Source organism: Epinephelus moara, chromosome 18, assembly GCF_006386435.1.
Source record: "Epinephelus moara isolate mb chromosome 18, YSFRI_EMoa_1.0, whole genome shotgun sequence".
In the NCBI taxonomy this organism is placed as follows: Eukaryota; Metazoa; Chordata; class Actinopteri; order Perciformes; family Serranidae; genus Epinephelus; species Epinephelus moara.
Window position 1 is genome coordinate 11,441,871 of NC_065523.1, and position 26,822 is coordinate 11,468,692.

Sequence of the window (26,822 nt, forward strand, 5' to 3'; positions counted from 1 at the left end):
TATTTTGAAATGCACAACCGGAAAAGGTATATTCCCTGACTTTTTCCAGCTTCACTCTCCAGTCATCGATACTTGAAATAGTTGTTCTCAATGGGGATGGCAGTGTGACCAGCAGTCTGAACCTGAGGACTTCACAGGGGGACGCTTCTCATGAATGGGAGTCAGATTCCAGCCCGGAAAGAGAAGCTGTTTGTTTGTCGACTTCAACCAACACACAAGAAAAACAACATTCAGTTTTAATTAGATGAAACTGACTGAATATTTTATGAGCGTCTTCACACAGAGACAAGTTTGACTGCAGCAGAGGAGCACTGTGGAGACTGTGCGACATGGAAAACGGCTGTGAGGTAACTAACCCTTCTTCTCTCTGTACAGAGCTTTTCCGAGCATGGCAAATAGGCTACATTCACCTCACTACAAATAACTGTAGACTTAAAGGTTACTAATTCTCTTATTACCAGCACAGGCCAAGCTCCATAAAAAGTTTATATGGCGATGGTGCAGATTAATTTGCTTGGTTTTTTTTTTTGCCTGACCGTCAATGACAGCCTAAACAAACACTGAACATGCATGTAACACACCTGTAAACACAGTAAAAGACTTATTAGCCTATTGGTTGGACTGTAGAGGCAACATTAATTTATGTCGACCCCTTCTTTTGCTTTGGCCTCACATCTTGAACCTTTTCCCCCTAATGCTTCTTTTTCTGTAAATGTTTACAGGCACGAATTCCACTGGATTTCTAATTAAAGGGAACAGGTTTTCCTTTGGCTTGAGCTCTTACAAGAGAGAAGTTAGTTAAGTCCATTAGTGAATAAAAGTAGCTCTTGTAATTAGAGGTTCTGACTCTACCAACTGTGTACCTCCCTCTTTATCTTAAGCTGAAGATGTTCTCAGTGATAACAAACTTTTTTCAGCAGTGAATCTGTCCTCTGGGGCTGTACGATATAAACATGCGATAAGGTTGTGTAATATCGCGATAACATCAGATGGCTATTATGGCTATCAGTTGCCTTGAATAAACATAAATAAACAGATGTTAAAGTGCACTCAGTTTTGGAAAAAATGAAAGGAATTTATTTCCAAAATTATTTTACTGAGGCACCAACACAAAAAAGAATGAAAGCGCGGGTTTTTCTTTCCTTTTCTCTCTCTCTTTTTTGAATTATTATTTTTCCTGATACTGTCTTCAGCTTCAGCTATTTCAACTGCATATTCATTACTTTTATTTAACTCCTCAGCCAATTACTCATTACTTTTAGCTAACTGCTAGACTTGTCTGCTCGCTTGCTAACTACTTTTCATGTACTCTCAGTGGCAACATCTATCTATCTATCTATCTATCTATCTATCTATCTAATCAAAGTTTTCTTTAATTGAATTCAAATTTGCAGAGCTACAACAGAATATTTCTATGTCCCCCCTGGTAACTGCTTAAGTACCCTCTAGATACAGGTTGGCCTACCCCTGGTTGGGAACACTTGTTACCAACAGTTTTGGCTTTAAATCTTTAGATTAACAACAATGCCACTAAGCTGTAAAGTTCAAACAAAGTCTGATGTTCCTCCTCAGATTGTTTGTTGTTCTCAGATTGTTCCTTTTTAATCGTTTTAGAGTCCTAAAAAGGCAAAACCCTCCATTACCCATAATAAATAGCTTAAAGGTAAATAGCTTGAGGTCTAAATTGGGGCACAAAGCAGTTTTTTATGTGTTGATTAATCATTTTGTCAGTACATGTCAGAAAACAGTGAAAACAGTACAGGATATTTCCCAAAGTCCAAGAAGATGTATTCAAATACCGTGTTTTATCGTTTGCTTGTTTAACACTGAAAGAAATTCCGTTTACAATTCTAAATGACAAAGAAAAGCAAGAAACTCCCACATCTGATGAGCTGGAAGCTGGTCTATAGAGCGAGTCAGACTTCTGAACTACTTTCAGAATTTCTACAGATCATTTCTGCACTTTTAATGAAAAGGATTAATTTAGTGTTTGTAAACCCTGATAGTGATGGAAAGTATGACTGACACTGTCCTGCCCATTTATTGTCACTCAGAGTCTGAATCACAGCTCTCCATGCAGCAGACGAGAGGGGGGTAAGGATGAGTGCTTGTGAAATTGCTAGTGATTTCGTAGCTCCTCGCATTTCACGGGGCAGTTTGTAATGTCATATCCTGCGCTCTCCAGGGAATGTCTCAGCTCGTGCAGGGCTGAGTGGTCCTGCGTCATTCAGACATCTCCTCTGACTGGGTCAGAAGGCGGCGGGGATTGTGCAAGGAGGTTACTTTAAAGCAGCGTGAGGCGGACAGAGAGCGGTGTTGAATTGTGAAATGTGGTGTTGAATTCTTACAAAAAGCCTCTGCAAGGTCCCTTTTGGGAAGTTTGTCCTGTGTTGAGCAACAAGTTTGACTCTTTGTATTTTCACTTCATGAATGGTTTCTTTTTCCACATAGACTGGGAGACCCTAGCAAGGAAAAGAGGTAAAAGGGCAACAACAACGAGGAGGACCCATCTGTGGTTGGTTAACAGAAGTTCTCCTTTATCCTGCAATGCCAGAAGAAGCTAATGAGGACGCCATGAGAACGCCAGCCACTCCAGAGAAGGCTAACAACAACGAGCACCCTGTAGCTACCACGGTTAACATCCCCCTGGTCAATGAAGTCCAGCTGACCGCAGCCACCGGCGGGGCGGAGCTTTCCTGCTATCGCTGCACTGTCCCGTTTGGCGTGGTGGTCCTCATCGCTGGCATCGTGGTTACTGCCGTCGCTTACAGCTTCAACTCCCATGGATCCACCATCTCCTACTTCGGCTTGGTGCTCCTCTCGGCCGGACTGGTGCTGCTAGCATCCAGTGTGGTCTGCTGGAAGATGAGACTGGAGAGGAAGAAGGAGAGGCGACGGGAGAGCCAAACCGCCCTGGTGGCAAACCAGAGGAGTATTTTTACTTGAACTGGACAGCTGGACTCATATCCTGGTCTGAAGAGGCCTGATGTTTCGATCGAGTTGGAGAACCAGTTGCGGACAGATGTTGTCCAGCCTGTGTTGGATTCCCAACCTGTAAAACTTTTAACCACAAACTCTAAAGGCCCAGAACTTAAAGCTTTGAAGACATTGTAGGGGATTTATTTGTCAAACAGACGTCGAGCATCTGGCGAGCTGGGAATGCAGCCAGAAGGAATGTATCACAATTAAGATGAATTACCACTGTGCGAAGCGATGTAGAGGAAGTCTCCCATTAATCTGCTGTTGGATGTGGCGGCTTTGATTGTAATGGGAGGGATTGTGGTTTTGAAAGGCCCAGGAGAGGAGAGGAAAACTGGAAAATCCAGGACAATGATTCATGCCTTTTACTACACTTCAGCTCGGGCATATCTGTTTATGAAGTCTCAGCGTTCATGTCACAGGGAGTGATTATGAATTGCCTGAAATGAAAGTATGGTACTCCATATGAGGATTTTGTCTAAAATCTGCCTATATATTCTGTTCAGATTAGATGGCACATGATATTAGAGAGAATATTTAACCTTAAATACATATTCTCTTAAAGCACTTTGATTATCATAATCATCATATTCAGTATTAAACGAAATCTGTTAACAGATGAAGTCAGTGATACATCCAGACTGTGAGTAGGTTTGCCAATTTTGGCAAATTTTTGCAAATCAAAATGCATATCTTGTTGGGTGATGATCACTTATTGTCCAATGTACTTTCATACTGTAAAAAATGTTAAATGTAGCATATATTTTGTTCTGATGTAATCATTTGCATGTATTAACTGTTGCCAGGACGTCATGAGGTTTAATAAACTCATTGATACTCAGACATGTAATGGTTTCACAGTTGGGAAGAACGGGGTTCAATGATCACAAGAAACTAATCATGCTGACTCATTGAATTGAACTGAATATACTTATTTTGAACATTATAAGAAAGATTACATGTATATGTAAAAAACAAACAAACAAACAAACAAACAAAAGTGGAAACTTAATCTTATTAGATCAAACCGATGTTGACCACTAACTTTTAGTTTGGGGACATAATGTACAGTTGAAAAAAGGTAATAAATCAGAATATATCACAATATATTTTATCACAATACTCACCATGTCGCAATAATATTGTATCACGACTTAAGTATCGTGATATATCGTATCGTGGATCCTCAAGTGATTCCCACCCCTAATATACACCAGTCTTTCAATAAGCAACATAAATTACTATGTCATGTGCAAAAAAGAGTAGGAAGAAGTAAACTGCTAGACTAGTCCGACCCCATTTCTATACTTACTACGCAATCAATCTCATAAACCAACTCCCCTCTCCAGCATCCATTTCCTGAACTAAACCACTCTTCCTACATAATTAACAACACTATCCAATCAAGAATGTGAAAAGAATAAAACCTGTAACAACAGTACCACCACAGTGTGCTTTACATTCCCATTCTTCATTTCTGTAGCTCGCATTATTGGGACTCTCGAATACTGGTTGCAAGAGTTAATGGAATAGCTCAGCATTTTGTGAGATTTTCTTATTTGGTTTCTTTGCAAGAATGAGATGAGAAGATAAATACTACTCTTGTGTCTGTGTGTTGAGTCAGGACAAGGTTAGCCCAGTTATCCATCTCCCCCTGCTTCAAGTGTTTATGCTAAGCTAAGCGAACCATGTTCTGCCTCCATGCTCAACGCACAGAGATGAGATCCATGCTCTCATTGTGCTCTGGGAAAGAAAGGGATATGCTTATCTCTCAAAATGTTGAACTGTTCCTTTAAATATCTGTGTCAGAATCTGGTCAATACATCAACAAACAACAACAAAACCACAAAAATATTTTTGATAAGGATTTCTCAACGTTGTGTTTTGAGGAACTGTGACTAAGACACACTGATGGGAACATTTTCACATTTGAAAAGTAAACTTGTCGCTGCCCATGGGTGGACAGACGATGCAGTGATGACACTTTAGCATTTCTGTACTGATACGTTTTATTGCTGGCCGACATATAGACTGATGCTGATTATGAATCGGTGATGCTTTTAATGTTTCTAGGAAGTCTCACTCTTGATATCAGTGTTTGTATTTCTTAGAGACAGTTTATGTATTGGAGAAGTGATGAGTTATTACATTAACAGCTCTTTGCTTTCAGTGCTGAATCGAAGGAAATGTTTCTTTCTCTTGTGACATTCATGGGTGTGCCTGAGTCTTCACACATAAATATACAGCTGGTTATTCAAAATAATCCAGTTGAATAACGACATGTGAAATGTGAGGTCATTCCAAAAAATCACTTATCTCAAATGGTGTCTAGTCATAGAGTTTGGTTTTCTTTGCTAAGAGTTATGAGATTTCGGCACCCTTCCTAACACAACAGAGGTAAATGGAATTTTGTTTGTGGCGCTCAAAGCATTGACAAATCACATTTAAATAAACCAACAGCAACATCTAATGCCATAAACACTATTCCACTATTCACCAGATATATATTTCTTTGGAGATGGTTACTGTGACAGATCAGGCGATCAGACTCATAAATTCTTGGTCAAGAGACACGGCGGAGTAGACATTGGATCCTGACCAATCAAAACCCACTGTCTTGTGATATGCATAAGTCACTGGAAAAGCGGAGGCCGATACTCTCGTTTACCCATATAGTGCAGTCAATGCTGCTATCCATCAACGTCACAGAACAAGTTATTAAAACAGTCAAACTAAATGAGAGAAGGCACAAAGATTGTAAGGCGTCTTAGATACTGCATCAGTTGCGTTCCACTCTGACACACTACATGGGATAAGTGACTCACTTTAATTCTCGACACCACGTCTATCAAGTATGGCCAGTGTTGAGCTGATTTTGTGGAGTCTGATATGGAATTACTGTGGATAATCCATTACTTTCTACCAAAGAAATAGTCCTGCAAACTCTGTATAACTACAACATTGTTTCTGTGAGGGTGTTGCTGTTGAATATGTGTAATTTGTCAATGCTGTAAGCGCTATATAAAAGGTCAAATGTACCTCTATTGGGGTGGAGGCAGACATCTAAAAGATTAACAACTAAAAACTGTGGCAAATAAAAACAAAACCTTCGCCAAGAGATTCTCAATCTTAAATCTTTCTTGGCCCTCAATCATGGGTGGAGGTGGTTTAGTTGTTGTCTCAGGATCTAAGGATTTTGCTCATGTGATCACAGATGACCTTAAAACTACTGCAGTTCTGGAAATTTATGTCATGTGATAACAACATGCAGTGATAAAGGTCATGAAATGTTGCTGAAAGCACCAGAAAGAACAATTAAGCGAAACTTGCAAAAAGATTTTTCTGTCACATTGAAATGTGAAGAACCAAACTTTACCCTCAAAATCAAAGCTACCTGCATAGCTTGACACCACTAGATGTAAGGGAGAAAGTATGTTTGGTTTTTTAATAGTTTAGGTGAACTGACCCTTTAACCATCTATTTCCAGTCTGTTTCTTTTACCATCTTTTAGTAGCACTTCATTAAAACAATCAAAACATGTGACTTAGTAAGACTCTGAATAATTTACTCCACTAGTTTATAAATCATGTAAATAATCATCCACTCATTTCTCTGCCGGCTCCTTCAGATAATTAAACATACATTCTCTGTGGTAAAAGGAAGTTGAACTCTCCTGTTTGACCCTGTTAGGTTTAAAATAGCCTGGACGTGGAAGTATATTTATAGGCAGCATTTGCGTTGCTATGCGTCCCTGTGACACCAGACACTACAACTAAATGGTTTTCTTGTGTCAGAGGAGAACCTACAACACACTTTGTCACTTTCTGGGACATCACCAACCACACACACTATCAGCTATAGGTTGGTGCTATATGGACTCTGAGATTTATGGGACACACGACAGTGAGACATCTCCTGCCTGATTGTCAGGTTAGAGAGGGAGGCAGACTGAAGCTGGAAAAACGGGTGACTTGATATGAAGTTTGACAGGTGCTCTCCACCGGAGTCTTTAGCCTCTTTACACACTGCTGGCACCTCAAGCAGGGACTGTGTGCGTCACTTTTGTGCCTCACGTGGTTGTCATTCCACTCAGTGCCATGCTGCTGGGTTAGTTTATCAATAAACAGGAAGTGCTCTAATCCTTTACGGGGAACTAGTTACAATACAACAGAGAATACTTGATTAGAAGTACAACATAAGTAAAACAAATATTACCAGTAAAACAGTCTTACTGTATCAAAAGTAAATGCACTTATTGAGTTGTGAAGTTTTCATTAGTGGGTGAAAACCTTGTATCTAGTTTTGTGGGTTTCCAGATCAGATAAAAAAGTTAGGGAGGGAGACAAGGAAGACAAATAGGACAAAAGGAGGGGATAAAGGAAACAAATGAGGTGCTAGAGAAAAAGGAGGAAGAAAAGAAAGTAAGACAAGATGGAAAGAAGTAGCCAGGAGGAAGAGAGAGAAAGGAAATAAATCAAGGGACAGGAGAAGGAAAGACGGAAAAGATTACTTAATAGGTTGCCAGAAGGAAGGAAAAAAGAAGGAAAGAAGGAAATGAAAGATGAAAGACATCAAGCAACACGGGAAAAGTGGCCAAAAATAAGGAAGGAAAGAAATAAATTAGGGAAGACATAGAGGAGAGAATGAGAAAGATATATAAAGACAAGACAGCAGAAGAAGAAAGACGATTTTGATGATATTTTATGATTTTCTCTCATTTTGGATGAAGACTCTAATTTAACAAAGCAGGTTTATACTGACTGCATTCTTCAGTTAACCTGAATGGATAAAATAGTACAATAAGTCCCTCTGAAATGCGGAGGGAGGAAAAGTAGAAATTCTCTTAAAATGGAAAGTGCTGTAACCACTGTACTTACCAGTAAGCACTTGAGTAAATATTCATTTACTTTCCACCTCTTTCAACAAACAAAAAGTCTAACAAGTTTAAGTCTGAAGTTCCAGACTTCAAAACAACCGATCACACATTGTTCAAATCCAACACAATTAAACATAATGAGTGCAGCATTACAGGGATCCTGGTCAGTCAGTCTAATAAAACAGCTGTGCAGACGGAGCATGAACAGGCTGACACAGACCTGACCTGACAGCCATCCCACCAGCTGACTGGACATGAAGTGACATTTGGTTGTTTTCTAGAACAACCTGGAACACAAAGAAGCCAAATGTTTTATTTGACCTGGTTCAAGTCGTCTGATTGTTAACATTATTCCACAGCGTCCTGTTGCTGGAGAAGGAATAAATACAGTGTTGATAAGATCTGTTCCAAGAAAAGACTCTGAGTTCATGCGTTGTATTTTGAGAGCAAAGATAAACTTTGTGGGTGTCAGGAGATGGAGATGGCAGATCAAAACTAAACTCAGGAGATTTAAGCATTACTTTTCATCAGACTCTAATATCACTGATTCATACAACAAAGGTTTCATTTTGCTCCAAAATCCACAAGAGTTTTGTTTTGTTAGTTTTTCCACTCTAGTGTTTCACTGCAATTTGTGTCAGCTGAGGCTGTAGCCTTTAAACTAAATGCTAATGTCAGCATGCCACCATGCTCATGGTGACAATGCTAATGCTGATCTTTAGTTTATATAATGTTTGCCATGTTTAACATCTTAGTTTAGCATGCTAGCACCCATTAAATGATAGCATGCTAGTATTTAATTCCTCTTAGGTAATTAACCAGAGCATGTGATAAACAGAAATTTTGATTTAAGGATGCCAATAGATAAGAATTCAGGGGATTGTCGAAGTTATACAGTTCATCTTGAGGGTAACATGAATGTTTGTACCAAATATCATGGCAATCCACTGAGTCAAGTCATTTTGATTTAAATCATAAATGTTAACCTTATAATGGCGCTAGGGGAAAAGGAATGACCAAAGTAAGTTACCTTCATCCTATGAGGACAATGAACGTCTGTACAAAATGTTATGGCAATCTGTTCGGTTGATGTTGAGACTTTTCTCAGGATGAGTGAACACGCTAACCTGCTGGTGGCACGAGAGGAAGAGCCAGGGGATCACTAACGTCACCGTGATTTATCCTCTGGAGACCATGAACATCTGAACCAAATTAGTGAACAGACAGACCAATGCTGCCATCCCTAGAGCCATTCCGCTAGCATGGCTAAAAGATCTTGAGTGAGAACACATGGGGCTGTGGATCTGCTCTGAGGTCTGCACACATGAACAACAGCTGTGTTGTTGTGGGTGTCTCCGCCGGGGGACGGGACACCGCCCACTGGAAGGAAGTTAATCTCGGAGCTGGGCATAAAGGTGAGCCAAACTGTGTGTATGAAAAGCTTCTCAGTCTCACGCACCAGCTCAGCTCCTTCCTGCCCAGAGAGGTGTGTCTGCTCTGTGATCTCTTGCTTTGTTTGGAACCCTAGCATCAGATAATGTGAGGATTATGATTAATGCCAGAAAGACAATAACAATAAAAAGTCATCCTGAGCACTTCAACACCCACAAAACCACTTTAATTACTCTTGTATCATTTTAAGTTTTTTATTTATATTCTTTCTTTTATAATTATTTATTTTTTTACTTTCTCAAGATATCTGTACTTTTTTTCTTGTTCTGCTGCAACACCTACATTTTCACTCTGGGAATTATTAAAGGCTTATCTTATCTTAAACCTATACCTTTCAACGACAGCTTATACATTTATTGCTCTAGAGAGTCTCTTAACAAACAAAAGGACAACAGACAAACAATCCACACTCTGCTGAGTGCAAAAATATTTGAATTAATTTTGCAGCAGATTCAATTAAGACAAGTGTAAATGTGCTAACATTTTCTTATTAGCACCAGACACAAAGTACAACTGATGCATTTGGGAATGTCATTAGTTTTGCAGGTTCAAAATTCATATATGAAATTCAGGGAGTTATTATTTACCCTGAGGAGGACATGAATCTTTGTGCCAAATTCCAAGACAATCCAACCATTAGACAGCCAAAACTAAACAGATTAGGAAAACATTGTCATCATCAGCAGACACCATCTCCCTCAAAGAAAAGTCTGGTCTGTTGTGGATCATTGTCAGCTTATGATGGCTTTTTGACACTTATTTCCACAAGGCGTTCACCTAACAGTGCAAAATCTCACCATTGAACATAATAAGAGCCAGCAGTGTTTTACAGTGTGACAGTGGCGGTCACTGAATCTGCACGATATGCTCTTTCTTTGATTCTTTCATGTGCTGCCAGGGGCTCTTGGAGTGTCTGAAGTGTTGGCTGCCCACAGTCCCAGAGGTGCTGCGAGATTGGTTCGCCCTTATTCCACCACATAATAAAGAGAAAGCTCTTCCTGACCAGTTCCTCCCATTTTTACAGTAAATCCCACGTCAACAGGGCTACAGTGTCATCTCCAATATGAGACTACAAAATACATTGTCCTTCAAAGCTTTGCATGGACTTATCACTCTTATTAAAGCCAAAAACATATCAAGAGGCTTACATTCTAGCTTTTGTTCGCTGAAAATAAGAAACTAAATAAAGATTATCTCTATAAATCTTTCATGAAAAGTTTCCCTTTGTTTTACCTTAAGTGTTGATAACTGTTTCATAAAAACTGTCCTCCAAAATACAACCACATAGGTCAGTTGTACAAAGAGCAATTACGTCCCATGTTTACGCTTATTGTTAGGCCAGTAATTATCATGGGAGCAAAGGAGGAGGTCAGGTGACGTTGTATAAAGAGCGAGAACTTTTAGGGGAGGTGAACAGGTCAAACAAACAAAGGACTTTCATCCGGGAGACTGGTGTCTGTGTCCTGTGTCAATGTTGAATTAATTGAGCAATGCTACATACAGTACTGTAGTATGTCATGTGAGTTGCATTACATTATGTTACATTACGTTATGTTAGTAAAAAACATACTTATTAAAAGCCAAACCATTATCTTTTTTCTAACCTAAAAAAGAAGTTTTGTTGCCTACATCTACGAATGTAGTCTTGGAACAACACATTCTCACTCCGACCTTGTCACATATTGACGTTTTGGTCATAGACTTTCCACGTCCACATACAACGTGCAAGGTCCCCTGGGTGCGTTGGTTGTTGACGTTCTGCGACACTGTGTCAAGTTCTTTTCTTTCAAGAAACACTTCAGTTTTCACAGGAAATTTAACCTTTACATAGAGTCTCTTTCAAATTAAATGGCTTACGTCGGTACAACACCACAAATTGATGGTTGTTTTTTTTTTCCTTTAACAACAAACACACATGGTTGGGTTAAGGCAACCAAAACACAGTTAGGTATAGGCAACAAAAGGAAGTGGTTAGGTTTAGGAAAAAAGAACAGGGTTTAGCTTTAGAATCTTACAGGATACGAACACTGCTCTCTCAGGTGAAAGCTGGTGTTTGTTGGACCCATCCACCACGGCTACCGCCTGCCCCACGCCTTAACCTTTCATCCTTGTCCCGTCGCGTTTCCCTCTGATGCTGTTGTACAACTATAGTGGCAACTGGCCGCGTATCATGCCCACATTAAAGGACACTTTTTTCACTGGTTTCTGACGCCGCAAGTCACTGCCCAAGCGCTGGATTTCAATGACTTTGGAGTGAGAACGTGCTCCTTAGAACAGCTGCGACCATTTCACGACATTATCCAAATGTGTAAAAGTGCAACTATTAACGGTTATACTCAAGCCATTCTGCTGTACACCGGTAGGGATGCTAATTTAAGAAACACATTATATTAGAGAGCAGGAACCTACAACCTATGTGGTCATATGGTTGAAGGACTTTTCTAAGTAACGTCTGAAAAACACAACATGAACAGACTTGACTGACACAAAACAAAATCAGTACCTCATCAGTAACTAATTAATGCTCAACCAACACTGTAGTCTCTATGTAGCATTTTATTTTTACAGCACAATTACCTTTTTGGATCAGTCTCATTGTTCTCATTAACCATGCTTCCAGCAGCAGCAGAAAGTTGTGTTTTGCAGACAGACAAAGTTTGCAACTAGCTGGTGAACACAGTGGAGCATTTAGCAGCTATAGAGCCAGATATTTTACTGAGGAAAAACAGAGCTCGAGGGTAAATATTAGACTTACATTCAATAGGTGGGCACAAATACCACTCCAAAGGGAATGCAATGTTTCTCTGTGTCTGCTGGATGTGTAAATATACAATTAAATGTTAACACTTTAGCACAATTAGCTTGGAAGTTGCTGGTTTGTAAGGACAGTGTGTCTACTTATTGTAGTTTGGGGGGGGTTTCTGCCCTCTGTGGCCAAATACATAAATTACTGCAAGCCAAAATTTTTATCTGGGTTATCTAAGGGTTTTACAGACAAACCAAATGGTTAAGATGTTTTTCTGCAATGCTTTAAAGTTTAAATTTCCTTTGACAAAATTAGAAAAAAATCATTTTGACATATATGTTTAATTATATAAAATAAAGTCACAGATTCTGCTGTCTGTTTTCATTTTTGTGTTGTTAACGTTGTTGGGAGGTCACACCTATGATCTGCGTGCTCATAAACTGCTGAGACGGCACATTAACTTTCCAATAAATTACTTTGATGTAGTGCTTTTAATCTTTTTACTTTCTTGTCCCTTTCCTATTGTTTCTACCGTGACCTATCACTTCCTAATTAAACCCAGGGGTATAATACTGTCGAAAAGTGTCCTTTGTTACATTTTCCTCCTTAGAGCAGGGATGTAGAAAAGTGTATGATGCCACCTTGAAGCACATTTTGCCATCTCTGATTTACAGAGATTTTTTTTTACAGATTTTTTTTACAATTGGAATTTCATATAAGGGATTTTATCAGTGTAAAGACAAAAGGGCTTGTGAGACTGTTAAACAGATTTTTGTATACAACAGCTGTTGGACGTCACAGTATAATATGACCATTTTATTCACCGTTACACCACATCTGAATCCTCTTTCTACAATTTAAAGTTTGTGGTCAACATCAGAGGAGGAAGAAGAATAAAGTGGAGCACAAAAACTACAGAACAAAAGGAAAGTTAACACCCTGTTGTCAGTCCCATCGTGCATCAAGAATGATTACGTCCATATGTGTGAGGACAAAATCATTTTTTTTCCTCTTTACAGGCAGTTTGTTTGGCTTTTCCCCGGACTGTGATTGGTATCACCTCCTCTGACGCACATGCGTTGCAAAAGACGGGAAAAGTGCATACATGACTAATGTGTCGACCGCCCACTATACAAGAGGGATGAGATACTGTAGATGGCTGAGAGGCATCTGTGAATATTAGGTAAAAAAAAAAGCCTGTCTTTAGTAAGAATTAAAACTCTGGATGGATTCTCCTAATCTGAATTTGTTAGTCAAAGATTAGCTCCTACTCTGCTGAGGTTACTCCCCTATTACATAAATGACGAGAGCACGTTAAGCAGCTGAAAACTGTGTCATTGGTCACATATGACGTTAGATGGGTCGTTTTAAGCTCCAAAGGATTATAACTGTACCATTAATGAGTCTCACTTTAATGGAACAACCAGAGTTTTACTGTAATTCTGATGACAATGTGAGCTCTTTATTAACATCAAAGAGAAATCTAAAAACAATGATATGAAGAGAGTTTTAGGAAGTGTGGAAAATCTGTACCAGAAACCAGTTCAGATTTGTTTTAAAACTTTGTCAACCCGCCTTGCCCACTACAGAAGCAGTAATGAACATCACATGTAGCCATGAGAACAATCAAACACAGTATGTCCTCGTATAAACTGAGACAGTCATTGCCAGATCTCAGAGGGGCTCCGATCAGGACACGCTTCCTATCGATGGATCCCACACAGAGAGGGAAGTTTCATGTTCTCCAGAAAGCTTGTGCAATGTTCAGACACTGTTTAATGGACATGAGGGCAACAGAAGTACTGGTGCTGCTGCTGCTCCTAAACCACACGTGCGCTGTATACATCCTTGGTCTTTCTTTTATTAACTAAGCGTCTTGTTTTCTTACTTTTCCCTGCAGTTTTTCTTAGTTAAATACAACACACAAAGCAGCTCTTGTTCTTGCTTATGAGAGGTCACCATTTTAATGTTTAACATGGGTTCACACACACAGGCACTGCATACAGGCCTTTCAAGACTAACTGTCAGTCTTGTCTAATCGTCACTTCACCCAGGTCACATCAGCAAGACTCTTAAATGAATGAATTTAAACCAATATAAAGTAAAAGCAGTGAAAAGACAGAAACCCACAACAATAAATAATGAATATGATTTTATTTGTGCCTCAACTTATGAAGTCAAGACATGTTGATAAATCTATACCAGTAAGTTTGACAATGAAAGTCTGTTAGATCGATTAATAGTCTTAACTAATTAGATTTACATGACGTGTTTCAGTTAGCATCTGAGCTTACATTCTTACTGAGAGGGATATTGAGGCATTTCATTATGATTTCAAGGCTTTTCTGTCTGACATTTTTTCATAAATGGCTGGGCTCATTGTAGACAACATTTGCAGAGCACTGTCTTAGCAGGACCAGAAACAATTACTTGATTATTCAAGTAGTTAATCAACAGTAACCATTTTGATAATCAAGTGTTAAAGACATTTTTCAAAGAAAAAAAAAAGACTTTAACATTCAAGTCCAGCTTCTCATTTGTGAGAATTTGTTGCTTTTGTGTCTGATGTAAGAGTGAATCAAATATGTTTGAGATTTGTAATGTGAGTCGGGGGGGAAAAAAGTAAAAAAATGTCATATTGTGGACATTTGTCACTTTTTTATGATATTTCATGGACCAAAACTGAGGAAATAATAGTTAGTTGGCTTGTAAACTAATTTCTCACCTTGTGCTTCTGTGTATTTTCTTGTGTTGTATTTTGTTTTTGTAGCTGTTTAATGTTGGCTGAGGAAACACTTTTCCCTCACAATTAGAGAGATTATTAAAGACAGGAAGGGAGGCAGGAAAGCCACAGTATCTGTTGCCTTTTAACAAAGTTTACTGCATCCTTGAGTCTTGTAAGTGAGTCTTGTGGTCTTCTCTGGATCATATTCTGTGTTTCCAGTAAAATCTTGGCAAATATACACCTCTGTCTATAAATTAAGTAAATAATTTGAATGGCTCAGGGAGGAAATGAAAAGGTGTGTCTCACATGCCCGCCGAGGTCATTTAACAAACACAATGATGTCATGGGAAGTAGCTTCTTCACAGCTCTTGGTTTCCTTTTCATTTGAACAGCTGAGCTACTTTGTGGAGCTGAAACTCATAAACCCCAAACTGTTTCCATGTTCTGTTGAAACTCTTTCACGCACAATTTATATAACGAGATCTGCTGAGTTTGTATTATTGTGACCTGAAGATGGAGATAAGTCCAAAACATTCATTCTGTGTCAGAAACTGCTCCTCAAGTCGACCATTAATATACTGCTTATCTGATAAGGAATGACGCACACTCCCACATCTGTTTCCAACCAGTTTCAGTTACAGCATGAAGTTTTGCTTTGCTAATTGAAATTAGGCCCCTCCTTGCACACAAAATCAAGTCAGCTGTTGTTTTTTTCTTGAGTCCACTTGTGTTGTCTGAAGACAGATCACTGGGTTTTCATGACAAAAGTGACAAGTTTGATCGTCCCCCTACAGTTACAGTGTAGATTATATGTCAGTAGATTTTAAGGAAGCAGTCAGATTGTAGTAACTGGAGCCAGAACCAAACATGGTGAAGCTGCATTTTCTGTGCTGATGATGTTAAGTGACTTGAACTTCTGATTCTTATGGGATTTAAAACATTTTTCCTATTTTTCTGTGGTTTTGAATGATTAATTTTCTCTCCTGCACTGTTACGTCACATTTTCGGGACATCTTTTTTGCACTGTAAAAACACTTAAAGTGTATTTACTTTGTCTATTACTTTTTCTCTTTATTGTGTTTTTAGTCAGCGAGTGGCATGGCAACAGTGGCAAAGATGTTTAGAACAAACAGATCCCAACTCTTTGCACACTTGAAAAACACAAGTGCATTCATGGAAAACACAAATGTGAAAGAATTAAATTGAAAAACACCTGCAACTGTTTAATTTCTATTGAGAAACACTTATCAAAAGTATTGAGTGGCCCACCATTAATCAGCTTTATTGGCTATGTCTCCATACGCGGCTTAACGTTGTGTCACGTAAGATTAAATCAAATATCTTTGAGTTTTGTAATGTGGGTGAGGAAAAAAAGCAATTTGAAAATGTCATGCTGTGGGCATTTGTCACCTTTTTGACATTTTATGAACAACAAAAGTAGTCGATTAATTGAGAAAACTAAATAATTGTTAGTTGGCTTTTGGATTTTATGCACTTATTGAAGAACAGGTTACTGCATAGTTAGCCTCATGTTAGCCATTAGTTATCGTTAGATGGAGCAGCCTGCACAGATTTAAAAATATAAAGCCACTGAACATTGCTTACTTATGAAAAACCACACAGTGATAGTAGGCTGATTATAGTTAGCTAGTGAACAATATTTCAATGACTTCTCATACAGGCCAGTCTGATTGTCAGCATCCACTGATGCTTACTTCCATTGTGCCTTTTGCATTTGTGTTTTCTGTCATTACACCTGTGTTTTTTGAATTTGCAAAGCCTTTTAGATATATGCAATTCAAAACATCTTGGCCACCGTATATGGCTCTTTGGGCTCAATGTTGGTCTGTTGGGTCACCACAGTGTTCTGGACTGAAATATCTCAACTATTATTAAATGGGTTGCCATGAATTTGGAACAAACATTCATGTTTCCCTTTGGAATAAATTGTCATAACTTTGGTGATCTCCTGACTTTTTCTTTAGTTTATTATCAGGTCAGAATTTCACTTAATTTGTCCATTCATCTGGTTTATTAAAGAACAAAAGACATTCCCATACCAAGTGGTGTAGTGGTTGTTGATGAGGTGGGTGTACTACTAGGTAGATGGGTAGGTTACTGAGGAGGAAGTACTGTCCTATATATTCCAAAAGCTTTTTGGCTGATAGGTGGGTATACTGTAAACAGCCAGAGGCGGGTATATCCCATATACCCTCCACTACACCACTGCCATTAGGCCTACCTGTATGTTTAGTACTTAGCATGTTAACACACTAAGAATAAACCTACTAAACGTCAGCATGTTAACATTGTCGTTGTGAGCACGTTGGCATGCAGAAAGCACCGCTGTGCCTGATTTATCAGAAACTCAGCGACAGTGTGACCTCGTGTTCTGTTCCGCTTTCTCAGGTCATTTATAAATGCTGTGGCCCCATAAAGCAGCAGGTCGCCCCTCTGGATCCCCGTCAACAAGAGAACCAGACCCACTCACAGCCCGCCCTTTATCCTCCTGAGTGTAACAAGCGTCACTGTGAGTCCCGGTGGGGGAGGTGTGTTTTCATGAGATCTCGGGGTGCTGTGGACATTCCTCTGCGCTCTGCCTGGGAAGGAGTGCACAAGCTGCTGTGATGACGTACACAAGACAATGGCAAGGAGCCAGTTTTACAGCTCCCTGCTGGTTTAAACTGGGTGTGAATGTGGGCTGCAGACATTGAAACCAAGGCAAAACACACAGCTCATGTCATCAGTCAGGGAAATATATTGTTCTGGAATTTACGAGAGAAGAGAGAATTATTGCTCTGAATAAGCATCTACACTAAATTAAAATGTGGATGCATTAATGTTGAGTTTGTAAAAAGTGTCCATTTACATCTGATGTGGTCTGATTATTCACTCTTCTGATCCCACTGAAACACTGATGTTGCACTCTGTTCAAATACGTCAGACAACAGGATATTAATTTGGAATATTGGATTTTAAAGGCCTGCACAGTCCTTTGAATGACACACGCAGGCTGGTGGCCGGTCCTTGACGAGAGGAAACCATGAACTCTGGGAGGAGCAGGTTCCCACACCCAGAAGAAGAGACGCACAACGCTCTAACACAAACAGTCCACCACTCAGGAAGGAAAGGGCTCTCTTTGGGCCTTTATCAGATCTGCAAGATCCTCGCCCGTCCGTCACCCGCTGCTGTCCGGGAGGTGAGACCCCACCCTTTCTCCAGTCTTCTCCTTCTGCATGTTTGAAATGAGCTCACTCAGTTGACGTCATCATCCGACTCAGGGGGATTTGATAGAGACGGAAAGTTGGACTGATTTGGCAGTTATGATCAGGGGCTCAATGCCATCACTTTTTGGTTAAAAGGAAATACTTGTGTCTGTCAGTCTGGGTCTTCTTCAATGATGTGGTCATGGAGACAACATTTAAAATAATATAATCAAAATGTTCTTTAAAAGGTTTTTGTTTTTTTATCAGATTCTAAAAATGTAAACAGTAAGTTTTGGTATATTTTAACACTCTTGGTTTGTATAAATGTAAGTTTGTTAGCCATTCCTCATCTACCTGCAACTCAAAGTTTCTGATAGAGCCTCCGTTAGCAGAGCAGAGCTGCACAGCGGGAGCTTCCCTCAGCTGTCTCCTGGTCATGTAACAGCACCTCCTTGCTGACCTCATGGAACGTCTCTCTGCAGTAACTCAAACAGTCTGAAGACACAACAGAGACGAAGGATCACGTTCACCACATCTCCTCCCTCCTCTCAGTGCCCTCTGGCCTGCAGGCCACTTCAGACTGAACTAAATATTCCCCTTTGGCCCAGTAAAGGACACTGAGTCAAAAGAACATTAATGGCGGATGTAACCAGAACTGTTTTGTTGTGTAACTGTGGTGGAGAAGTTGTTTTGAACTTCTCAGTTTCAGTTTTTTTCTCTCAAGTCTGTAATCTTAGCTTGTCCCTTAGTGTGATTCAACATTTTCTTTCTCTACTGTTACAGAGGAAACCTGAGCTACTGTATGCCCAGTGGTTTTAAATCTAATTGGTGGCTAACACACACACACACACACACACACACACACACACACACACACACACACACACAGACAATACTGTATATTCAGTTTTAAAGAAAGCCATGCAGAGGGTTATTTCCTTTGGAAGAGAAATGATTCTGGAGTTTGCAGTTTTGAAAATGGTGTAGGAATGTAGCGGAAAATACTTATTATACTTCACAGCTTATATATAGGTAAATCCCTGATAAAACTATACAGGGAAAGTCAACTTAATACAAAGAACCCTTTACCCTTAGGAAGGTGCGGTAGATAAGTGACAGCCACTGAAGAACAGAATCCTTCCTATTCAGTAGTGCCACCAGAGGGTGGCCAGGGGGGACACAGCCCTGATGAAGTTGCTTTTCTCTATTTTTTTTTTTCTCAGAACGAGACTCTTCTGATTGAAGTGTTTTTGACTCGACTAAGCTTGTTCCCAGTGAATATTTTGTCCCTTACAATCAATGTACTCCTTCAAATTAAAGCTGTGTCTTCTTAAGGAAAAGGACAACGAGCTGTGATGAACAATGAATCACCTAACACATGTACATACAGATCAACACATTCTCACTCCGACCTCGTCACATATTGATGTGCTTGGTCATGGACTTTCCACGTCCGCATACGACGTGCAAGGTACCCTGATTGTATTGGTTGGTGACGTTCTGGGACACCATGTCAAGTTCTGCCTGTTACATGCATTGTCCTCTTTCAAGATACACTCCAGTTTTCAAAGGAAATTTAACGTTAACATACAGTCTCTTTTGAAAATGATCACACCACAAATTGAAGTTTTTTTTTCCCTTCAACAACAGACATGGTTAGGTTTAGCAACAAAAACATGTAGTTAGGTTTCGGAAAAGAGAACAGGGTTTGGCTTTAGAATCTTATGAGACGTGAAGACCACTCTCTCAGGTGAAAGTCGCTGTTTGTTGGACCCATCCACCACCGCTACCACCTGCCCCACATGGACTTTAACCGCCTTAACTTTTGTCCTCGTCCTGCCGCGTTTCCCCCTGATGCCATCAGGCACCGTTAAACTATAACGGCAACCGGCTGCATATCAAGCCGTTAAAGGATGCCTTTTTTCGTTGGTTTCTGATGCTGCATGTCACTGCCTAAGCTCCGGATATTGACGACTTTGAAGTAAACTGGGCTCCACACATACATTACACATTAAAAAAGGATTGCTGTGGAACTCAAAATGTCAACTGTACCGGTATTAATCTATGCACATCAGATGATGCGATTCCTTGACTCATGTTGATAGTCTCCAACTAGCCCATATACTAAAAGACCATCATAGCATTCCTGAAATTCAGTTATGACTTTGGGTTTTGGTGTGCCACCCCAAGATTTTCAGTGGTCCCATGGCCATCCTATGAAAAATTTGCAACTGCTCCTGGTGCCTTTGTCACTCCCTAAATTTTGCATTTCACACTTTTTAGCCACATTAGTATTACGGCTCTAGGGATGACAGTGTTGGTTGGCCCACCACTTTGGTCCAGACTAAAATATCTCAGCTACTACTGGATTATTCAAAATGAAATTTAGTTTACACTTTCATGGTCACCAGTGGATGAATCCCTAATGACTTAAATGATCCCCTGAACTTTTCCCCTAGCACCACCAAGAGGTTCCCATTTCTGGCTTAAATTTAAAGTTTCGACAACTGTTTGATTAATTGTTATGAAATTTTAAACAGACATTCATGTTCCCCTCAGGAGGTATTTTGATAACTTTGGTGATTCTCTGACTTATAATGCAGTGGTATCATTGAGTAAATCATCTTTTTCCTTCAGTACTTTGGTTTATGACCAAATACCTCTAAAACTAATGACGTTCTCTAGAGGATGTTGTTAAGTAGGCTACTTGTGCTAATACTGGTGCGTTATTGTTTTGGTATTGTCAAAGTGTAGTTATTTTTTTTAACATCTTTCCAACTTACTTTTTGTACAAGTTATATAAAAAGAGGAAATCCATCCATTATTCACTATTTCTCTCTCATATATCAGACCTTTTATTGCACATATGTTGTTATCCAGGGAAAACTACAAGACTTAAACACTAAAAAGTCACAGATGTTTTCCTGTGTGAGGTTACATCAAATGGCCACAGTGGGGGGAACATGGCTTGTTTCTTGCCCCTCATTTGTTTTTAGGATGGGTGATTGTGGGAGATCAGAGGTGAGGTCACAGTGTGTCTGATCGAGGGTAGAATCACCACGGGGAGACTCAGCTTCACGCTGTGAAAATGAACAAACAACCTGTTGGGGCTTCATGCCTGAAAGACCCAGCCAGAATATAAAGCAGAGACCAACTTTTAACATCCTCGCCTTACAGTCTCAAACAGCGAAAGGCTCCTGCAGAGTTTGTCAACACATCCTCTCCCATCTCTCCTTGCTGTCTGTCTCCAGGTCCCACTGAGGCTGCCGGACTCCCTGGCACCATGCGTCTGGCGCTGGGGAAGATCTATCTCCAAGATATGAGCAGGAGAAACTCCACCCAGGAGGCCTGGTATACACAAAGACAAACCTATTACATCCTCTGAGCTAATCACTCCCCAAGACCACAACAACACAAACATCCCCAGGACAGAAACACCACTCTTCCTCTGACGTGCCGCTGTTTTTAGAGCTCTCAATCTTTAGATAATCTGACAATCCATGTTCACACAAATTATGGCATTTTCTTGTTTTAAAGAATGCAACTCTTTCTTTGAAATCTCACAAGATGTTTCCCTCTGTTTATTCATATTAACCTGTCACACCTAAAAGAAGAGGGTCTGTAACAGTTGAGCTCAAAATTGTCTTCAAAACCAGTATAATTTTTTTTCACGTTAGATTGTTAGGATTGTAAAACACTGGAGAATGTACCACAGTACTTGTAATCTTTATTTGAGCAGTTTATGTATCACTTATTTACTTACCCAAGCCAGAATAAATGTTGGCATTTTAAGTTTCTGCAAACCGCGGATATGTAACATTTGTACGTTTCATAGTTGATATGATGAAACTTTACATTTCAACAATGCTGTGGTTAACTGTTGGTTAGGTTTAGGCACAAAAACCATGTGTATAGGCATAGGAAAAGATTATATCTTGGCTTTGTATACCCGATTTTGTTGCTGCAGCTATCACTGGAAATGCCCAGATGTCTTGCCATAAAACATCCAGTGTTGGTGCCACAATTGCGGCTGGAAATATTGCAATGTCTTGCTAAAATACCTCTGCGTTTTTATCCAAACTCTTTGAATAATGCTGTTTTATCAGTGGACTTTCACATCTAAATATATTGCGCTATAGGTAACCTTCTGCGTCTGTTGTTGACGTTCCAGGACAGCGTGTGAATTTATGCTTGTTACATGTTTCGTCTCTTTTCAAAGTTTAACAAGTTTTTGGTAATGTAATTCCTGGCAGCCAGTGCCAGATAAGCACATTTAAAAACATAAAGATGAATCATGATGCATGCTCAGGGAAGAAGGCTGTCTGGGAAGAGAGCCTGTGTAGCCTCTTACACAAATAAATAACAAAAAGTAAGTTAAGAGGAACAACACCTAAGAATTTCCATATGTTATTTCTATGGCCTAGGTTCAATCCAGTCTGGAGCTGCTCCATGGACAGTGAATGGGAGACTGATTTTGTGAACCCACAGAATGTTTGTTTCTCTTTAATACCCAGATGAGCTTTAATGCACTGTAGTGTTCTCTGTTCTGACACAGGAAATGTACCCATATACTCAGATCATTCACCTGGGAGCTCTCAGTGTCATCTAGAACATCTTTCTTAATTCATTGTCTATGGAGCAGCTCCAGAATTTACATTTGGTGACATCACAAATTTGAGTTTAAGTGCTCTTGGATATGGGAGAGAGTTGTTCATGTTTACTCATATTTTAGGACTGTCTCACACCTGGAAATAAGATGAGGCATAGTTCCCTTTGAAGTTGTAAATTATATCAACATTTATGACCTGGAGACAGAAATCTGTCCTCCTGGAGTCAGTTAATCCAGATTGATGTATTATAAAGCCCTTTTAATATCCCTGTTGTTACATGAAAGGCAATCAATCATCGTGAGTATAGTGACACATGTTATGAAAATATTCTGAGTGGAAATGCTACAGTCATCGCTGACTCCAGTATGCTGAGTGCACTTTGACTCCTCCAGATGCTGACTGCTGGAGTGGGTCATCATTTTTCACTGACAGATGATTCGTCAGTGAGGTCACAGATCGCTGTGTGTTGGCCTGACAACCCTCCAGCATCAGTTCTCATCCTGAGGCCAGAGCGGTGGTCCTGTGTGGAGGTCAGGCAGGCTCGGGGTCAAGCCTTTTGCTCCTAACATCAGTTTCCTGAACATGCAGGGGGATTACAGTCTAACATTACTAGAGGAGTGAGGTCATTCTGTGCTCTGCAGATGTAATGTGTACATCTGCTGCCCACTCTCAGTGTTTTACACCAGGAGGCAGGAAACATCACGACTGACAGTTTGTTCTGCAGGAGATTAGTGCCTGATTTCATGCTCTCCCTGTTTATGTTATGAATACTTTTTTTTTGTAAGGGAAAAATCCAGTGTGCTGCCCTGTTGGTCCTTTTCTCCTCTGGTGCAGTTGTTTAAGTTTTTATGTTTTATAAGTAAAGATGCCAACCATCAAGGATATGTGTTGCAAAAGATTTAACCCCTGAAAGAAGATATATTTTCTGCAGTTCAAAACTGATTGAAAAAAATCTAAAATCTAAAATCTGAAAATTGACTGGTACATAAAAAAATAAAAATAAAACAAAACAGTAGTTTTGTCTTAAAGTGACTCTTTTTTACTTAATAGATACTTTTCTATATTCCGAGATCATTGTTTAAACCTCCATTCTTCATTTATTTATTTATTCATTTATTTATTGTTGTCTTTATTTTCCATGCTTTATTCGTGCTCTGTGTGTTCCACCCCTCCCTGTCTAATGAAGTGTTTGTTTCGGTCAAAGTTCACCCTCCAGCTCTGCTTCTTCTGAGTCTACTCCCAGTGCTAACGTTGCTAATTGCTGCCCTCTGCTGTTCATCATCCTCACATTAATCTCAAACAACTTCACCACAACAAGTACATTTGACCTGTTGAGACACCAAAGTATCACCTCCACACAAACACACATTTTCAAGCCTGCGAACCCACGCAATCATGGCGTGCTTTGTCATGCATCGACAGAGATTATAACCCCGAGGAGTTTGCTGTCCACCGTGATAATCCCGTCTCTGATTCCCTGGTAGCCTGAGAAGTCTGACACACAGAGGAAGAAGGCTGCTGTAATCTGTCCAGATTGCAAGTTTTACAAAATGATATAAAGTCATATATTTTAGAGGGAAATATCTTTTTCATGTCCTGTGGTTAATAAAGTCTTCTGCTAGCATGTTAGCATTTTCTGAGTAGCTTTTTAGTTGCGCTCTCTGGCCTCTATTTAGCCAGATGGCTTCCTCCCTCAATCCCCACTCACAATCAAGATTAAGATTACACCACACACACACACACACACACACACACACACATACAAAATGCACTCAAATACGTCATAGTAATTAATGTCCACTTGCTAGCAGATGATATAACACAAAGTCTGTCCTGGTTGCTGACTTACAACTGAAGCTTAAGTTATTAAAGGGAGCCATTGATTGCAGAAATTCAAGGTTGGAGGAGTGGTGCGGATTAAAGTATTTTTACCACAAAGCCACGTATCCACGACGCTGAAACAGAGAGGTGAGAGACAGAAGCGAGGTGGGTGGAGGGAGGGGGGGAGGACAGTAGGGAGACAGATTGAAAAGGATAGAGAGGGAGAAAGCCCTGCTGTCACCGGGCTTGTTGAGTGTTTCTCAGTCTGTGGCGGACGTCAATACCTTCTCCATTCCCTTCTTCTGAGGTGCTTGTTCTTCGAGGCCTCAGGGCCGCCCAGCATGAAGCGGGCACCATGGGCTTTCTGGAAAACTACCAGGAGATCGACCCTGTCACTTTGAACCTTTGCATCCTCATTGCCAGCTACGTTATCTTGCTCCTGGTCTTCCTGATATCGTGTATTATGTATGACTGTCGGGGCAAAGATCCAACCAAGGAGTATGCCCCGGACCCGCAGCCGACTCAGTCTCCCATTAGGCTGGTGGTGATGCAGAGCTCTCCAGCTCCGGTGGGACGGTGGGATACGGCAAATATGATCACGACCTACCACGAGCCAACGCACTCAGACTTCAGGGAGAAGAAGAGCACGATGGTCTGAGCGAGTATAAGTGGACTCACTTTTGTATATACCTGACTCTTTTTTTGTACAGCCGTTTCTTTTTACATCTCCTTGTTTCTCACTGGGGCAATGCTAGCATTGGACCTACACAGGACCAGACTTGCAAGGTAAGGAGGAGTGTTGATGCCTTTAAGTGCTGTGTGTATGCATGTGAAATCCCCTTTATCTCAAGGATCTCAGGCCAAAGCCTGCAGCCCACTCTGGAAAGGAAATGTCACAACTGATAAAGCACAAGGAATAAAGAGGGCATTTCTGTTGTGTTGTGTTGACAGAAAGGCTTTAGGATTAAGGTTAAGGTTAGGAAAACACAGAGAAGTGTAGTAGAGGAGAAACTACGGGGACAGTCTTAACATCTGTGGCTCTCCTTAGATTTTAAATGAGGCCTTTTAAGACAAACAACACCCTTTAAGCCAGAGAAATACTTGTTGCACCATGGTGTCTTTGGACTTTGTTCCTCTTCTCCAACACGCAGATTAAACTATTACCTCTACTTTAACTACTCTATTGACATCAAGGGTGTATTGCTCTTGATTGGATACGATTCAAGGATTAGTGTGCGACATTTGGTTAAGTCTGGACGGATGGTAAACTCTTGCATAACTGGAGGAAGTGTGATGTGCATGGATGTGGCTATCAAAGCGGCAGACAGATGAGCGAAAGCTCTCCGATCAAGGTCCTGACCTGCAACGTCTACATTCTTATTTTGAGACGTGTGCCTTTAATCACCCCACCCACACAACAGGAAGACGTTAACCCTTTGATTGATCCATTGCTCAACTTACCCGCTCCAATGCAAGCTCAGCTGTGGCTAAAAGACTGTTCATCTTGACCGCTTCGACAGGGATGATGAACACATTACCAGCGAGAAGAAAAGCTTTTCCTTTGTTTCTCATATCGTTCATATCACTCAAGTGCAGATATGGTAAATCAAGTCTGTAGAAATATGCAAACAAGAATGAAGCACATGATAGGTGTGTTTAATGAGTAAACAGTACAGTTGACATAAAGCTGCAGTGGTGTTGTGGGTCTTGCTTGGCTGTTCCCTCAGTTCAGGATGAATAAACTGCTTATTATCATCGATTTCTCCTCTAATGTGCTCAGTATTTATCCTTTTAATGGCCTCTGCTTCACTTCGGTTATATGTGGCTTTTATGATCCTGCCTGCTCTGTCCAGGCAGTTTTACAGGTCACCCATTGAAAGGGATCTTCCGTGCAGGGCTATGCTATAATCAGACTGATTAGCTGGGCCTGTCAGAGCAGTCAGAGGGTCTGAAATCAAAGCAGGGGCTTTTTTCCAAGGAGCAGATTTACTGGGTTATGTGGATAACTATGCTGAGTGAAACCCCAAAGCCTGTCAATCTGAAACATGGACTAAAAGAAGAATATTTGCCAGGTTTTACTCAACAAAGCCATTGAACAGACCTTTGGAAAAAGACCCTGATTGAATTTTATTCCGACAAAATGTTTCGTGGAGACAAAAAACAGTCCTATTGGTTGAGTTCAGACTCAGTGGATTGAGCCAAAGATCCAGCAGAGCATTAAAACATAGAGAGCTGGAAACTAGTGTCAGGGAGCGTATGATGTTTGATATCATACATACAGTATTATAGCATAATGCATTTGCTGATAACTGAAATAAAGCCTAAGCTATGTTATTAACCTTCATTAGCTCATTAGCCAGGCGTGCCATCACAATTCAACAAGTTCTCTTACCCAAACGACCACATA

The 26,822-nt window shown here is 40.2% G+C and overlaps 3 protein-coding genes across 3 annotated transcripts in view; all 3 read left to right on the forward strand.

Moving 5' to 3' along the window:
- The first annotated feature begins 76 nt into the window (after positions 1–76).
- tmem100a (transmembrane protein 100a) lies at positions 77–3,819 on the forward strand. Its single transcript, XM_050069635.1, has 2 exons — positions 77–347; positions 2,452–3,819. Exon 2 carries the CDS (start codon positions 2,548–2,550, stop codon positions 2,944–2,946), a length of 399 nt encoding a protein of 132 aa, XP_049925592.1. The 5' UTR covers positions 77–347; positions 2,452–2,547; the 3' UTR covers positions 2,947–3,819.
- Positions 3,820–24,770: 20,951 nt separating this feature from the next.
- On the forward strand, positions 24,771–25,073 carry LOC126405772 (small integral membrane protein 36-like). The gene has a single exon (XM_050069693.1). The coding sequence runs from the start codon at positions 24,771–24,773 to the stop codon at positions 25,071–25,073; it is 303 nt and encodes a 100-aa protein (XP_049925650.1).
- mmd (monocyte to macrophage differentiation-associated) overlaps positions 25,067–26,822 on the forward strand; it is a 194,560-nt gene continuing 192,804 nt past the window's right edge. The window contains exon 1 of the mRNA XM_050069685.1: positions 25,067–25,201. Coding sequence (XP_049925642.1) covers positions 25,164–25,201 — 38 coding nt within the window. The 5' untranslated portion in view covers positions 25,067–25,163. The remainder of the gene's footprint in view (positions 25,202–26,822) is intronic.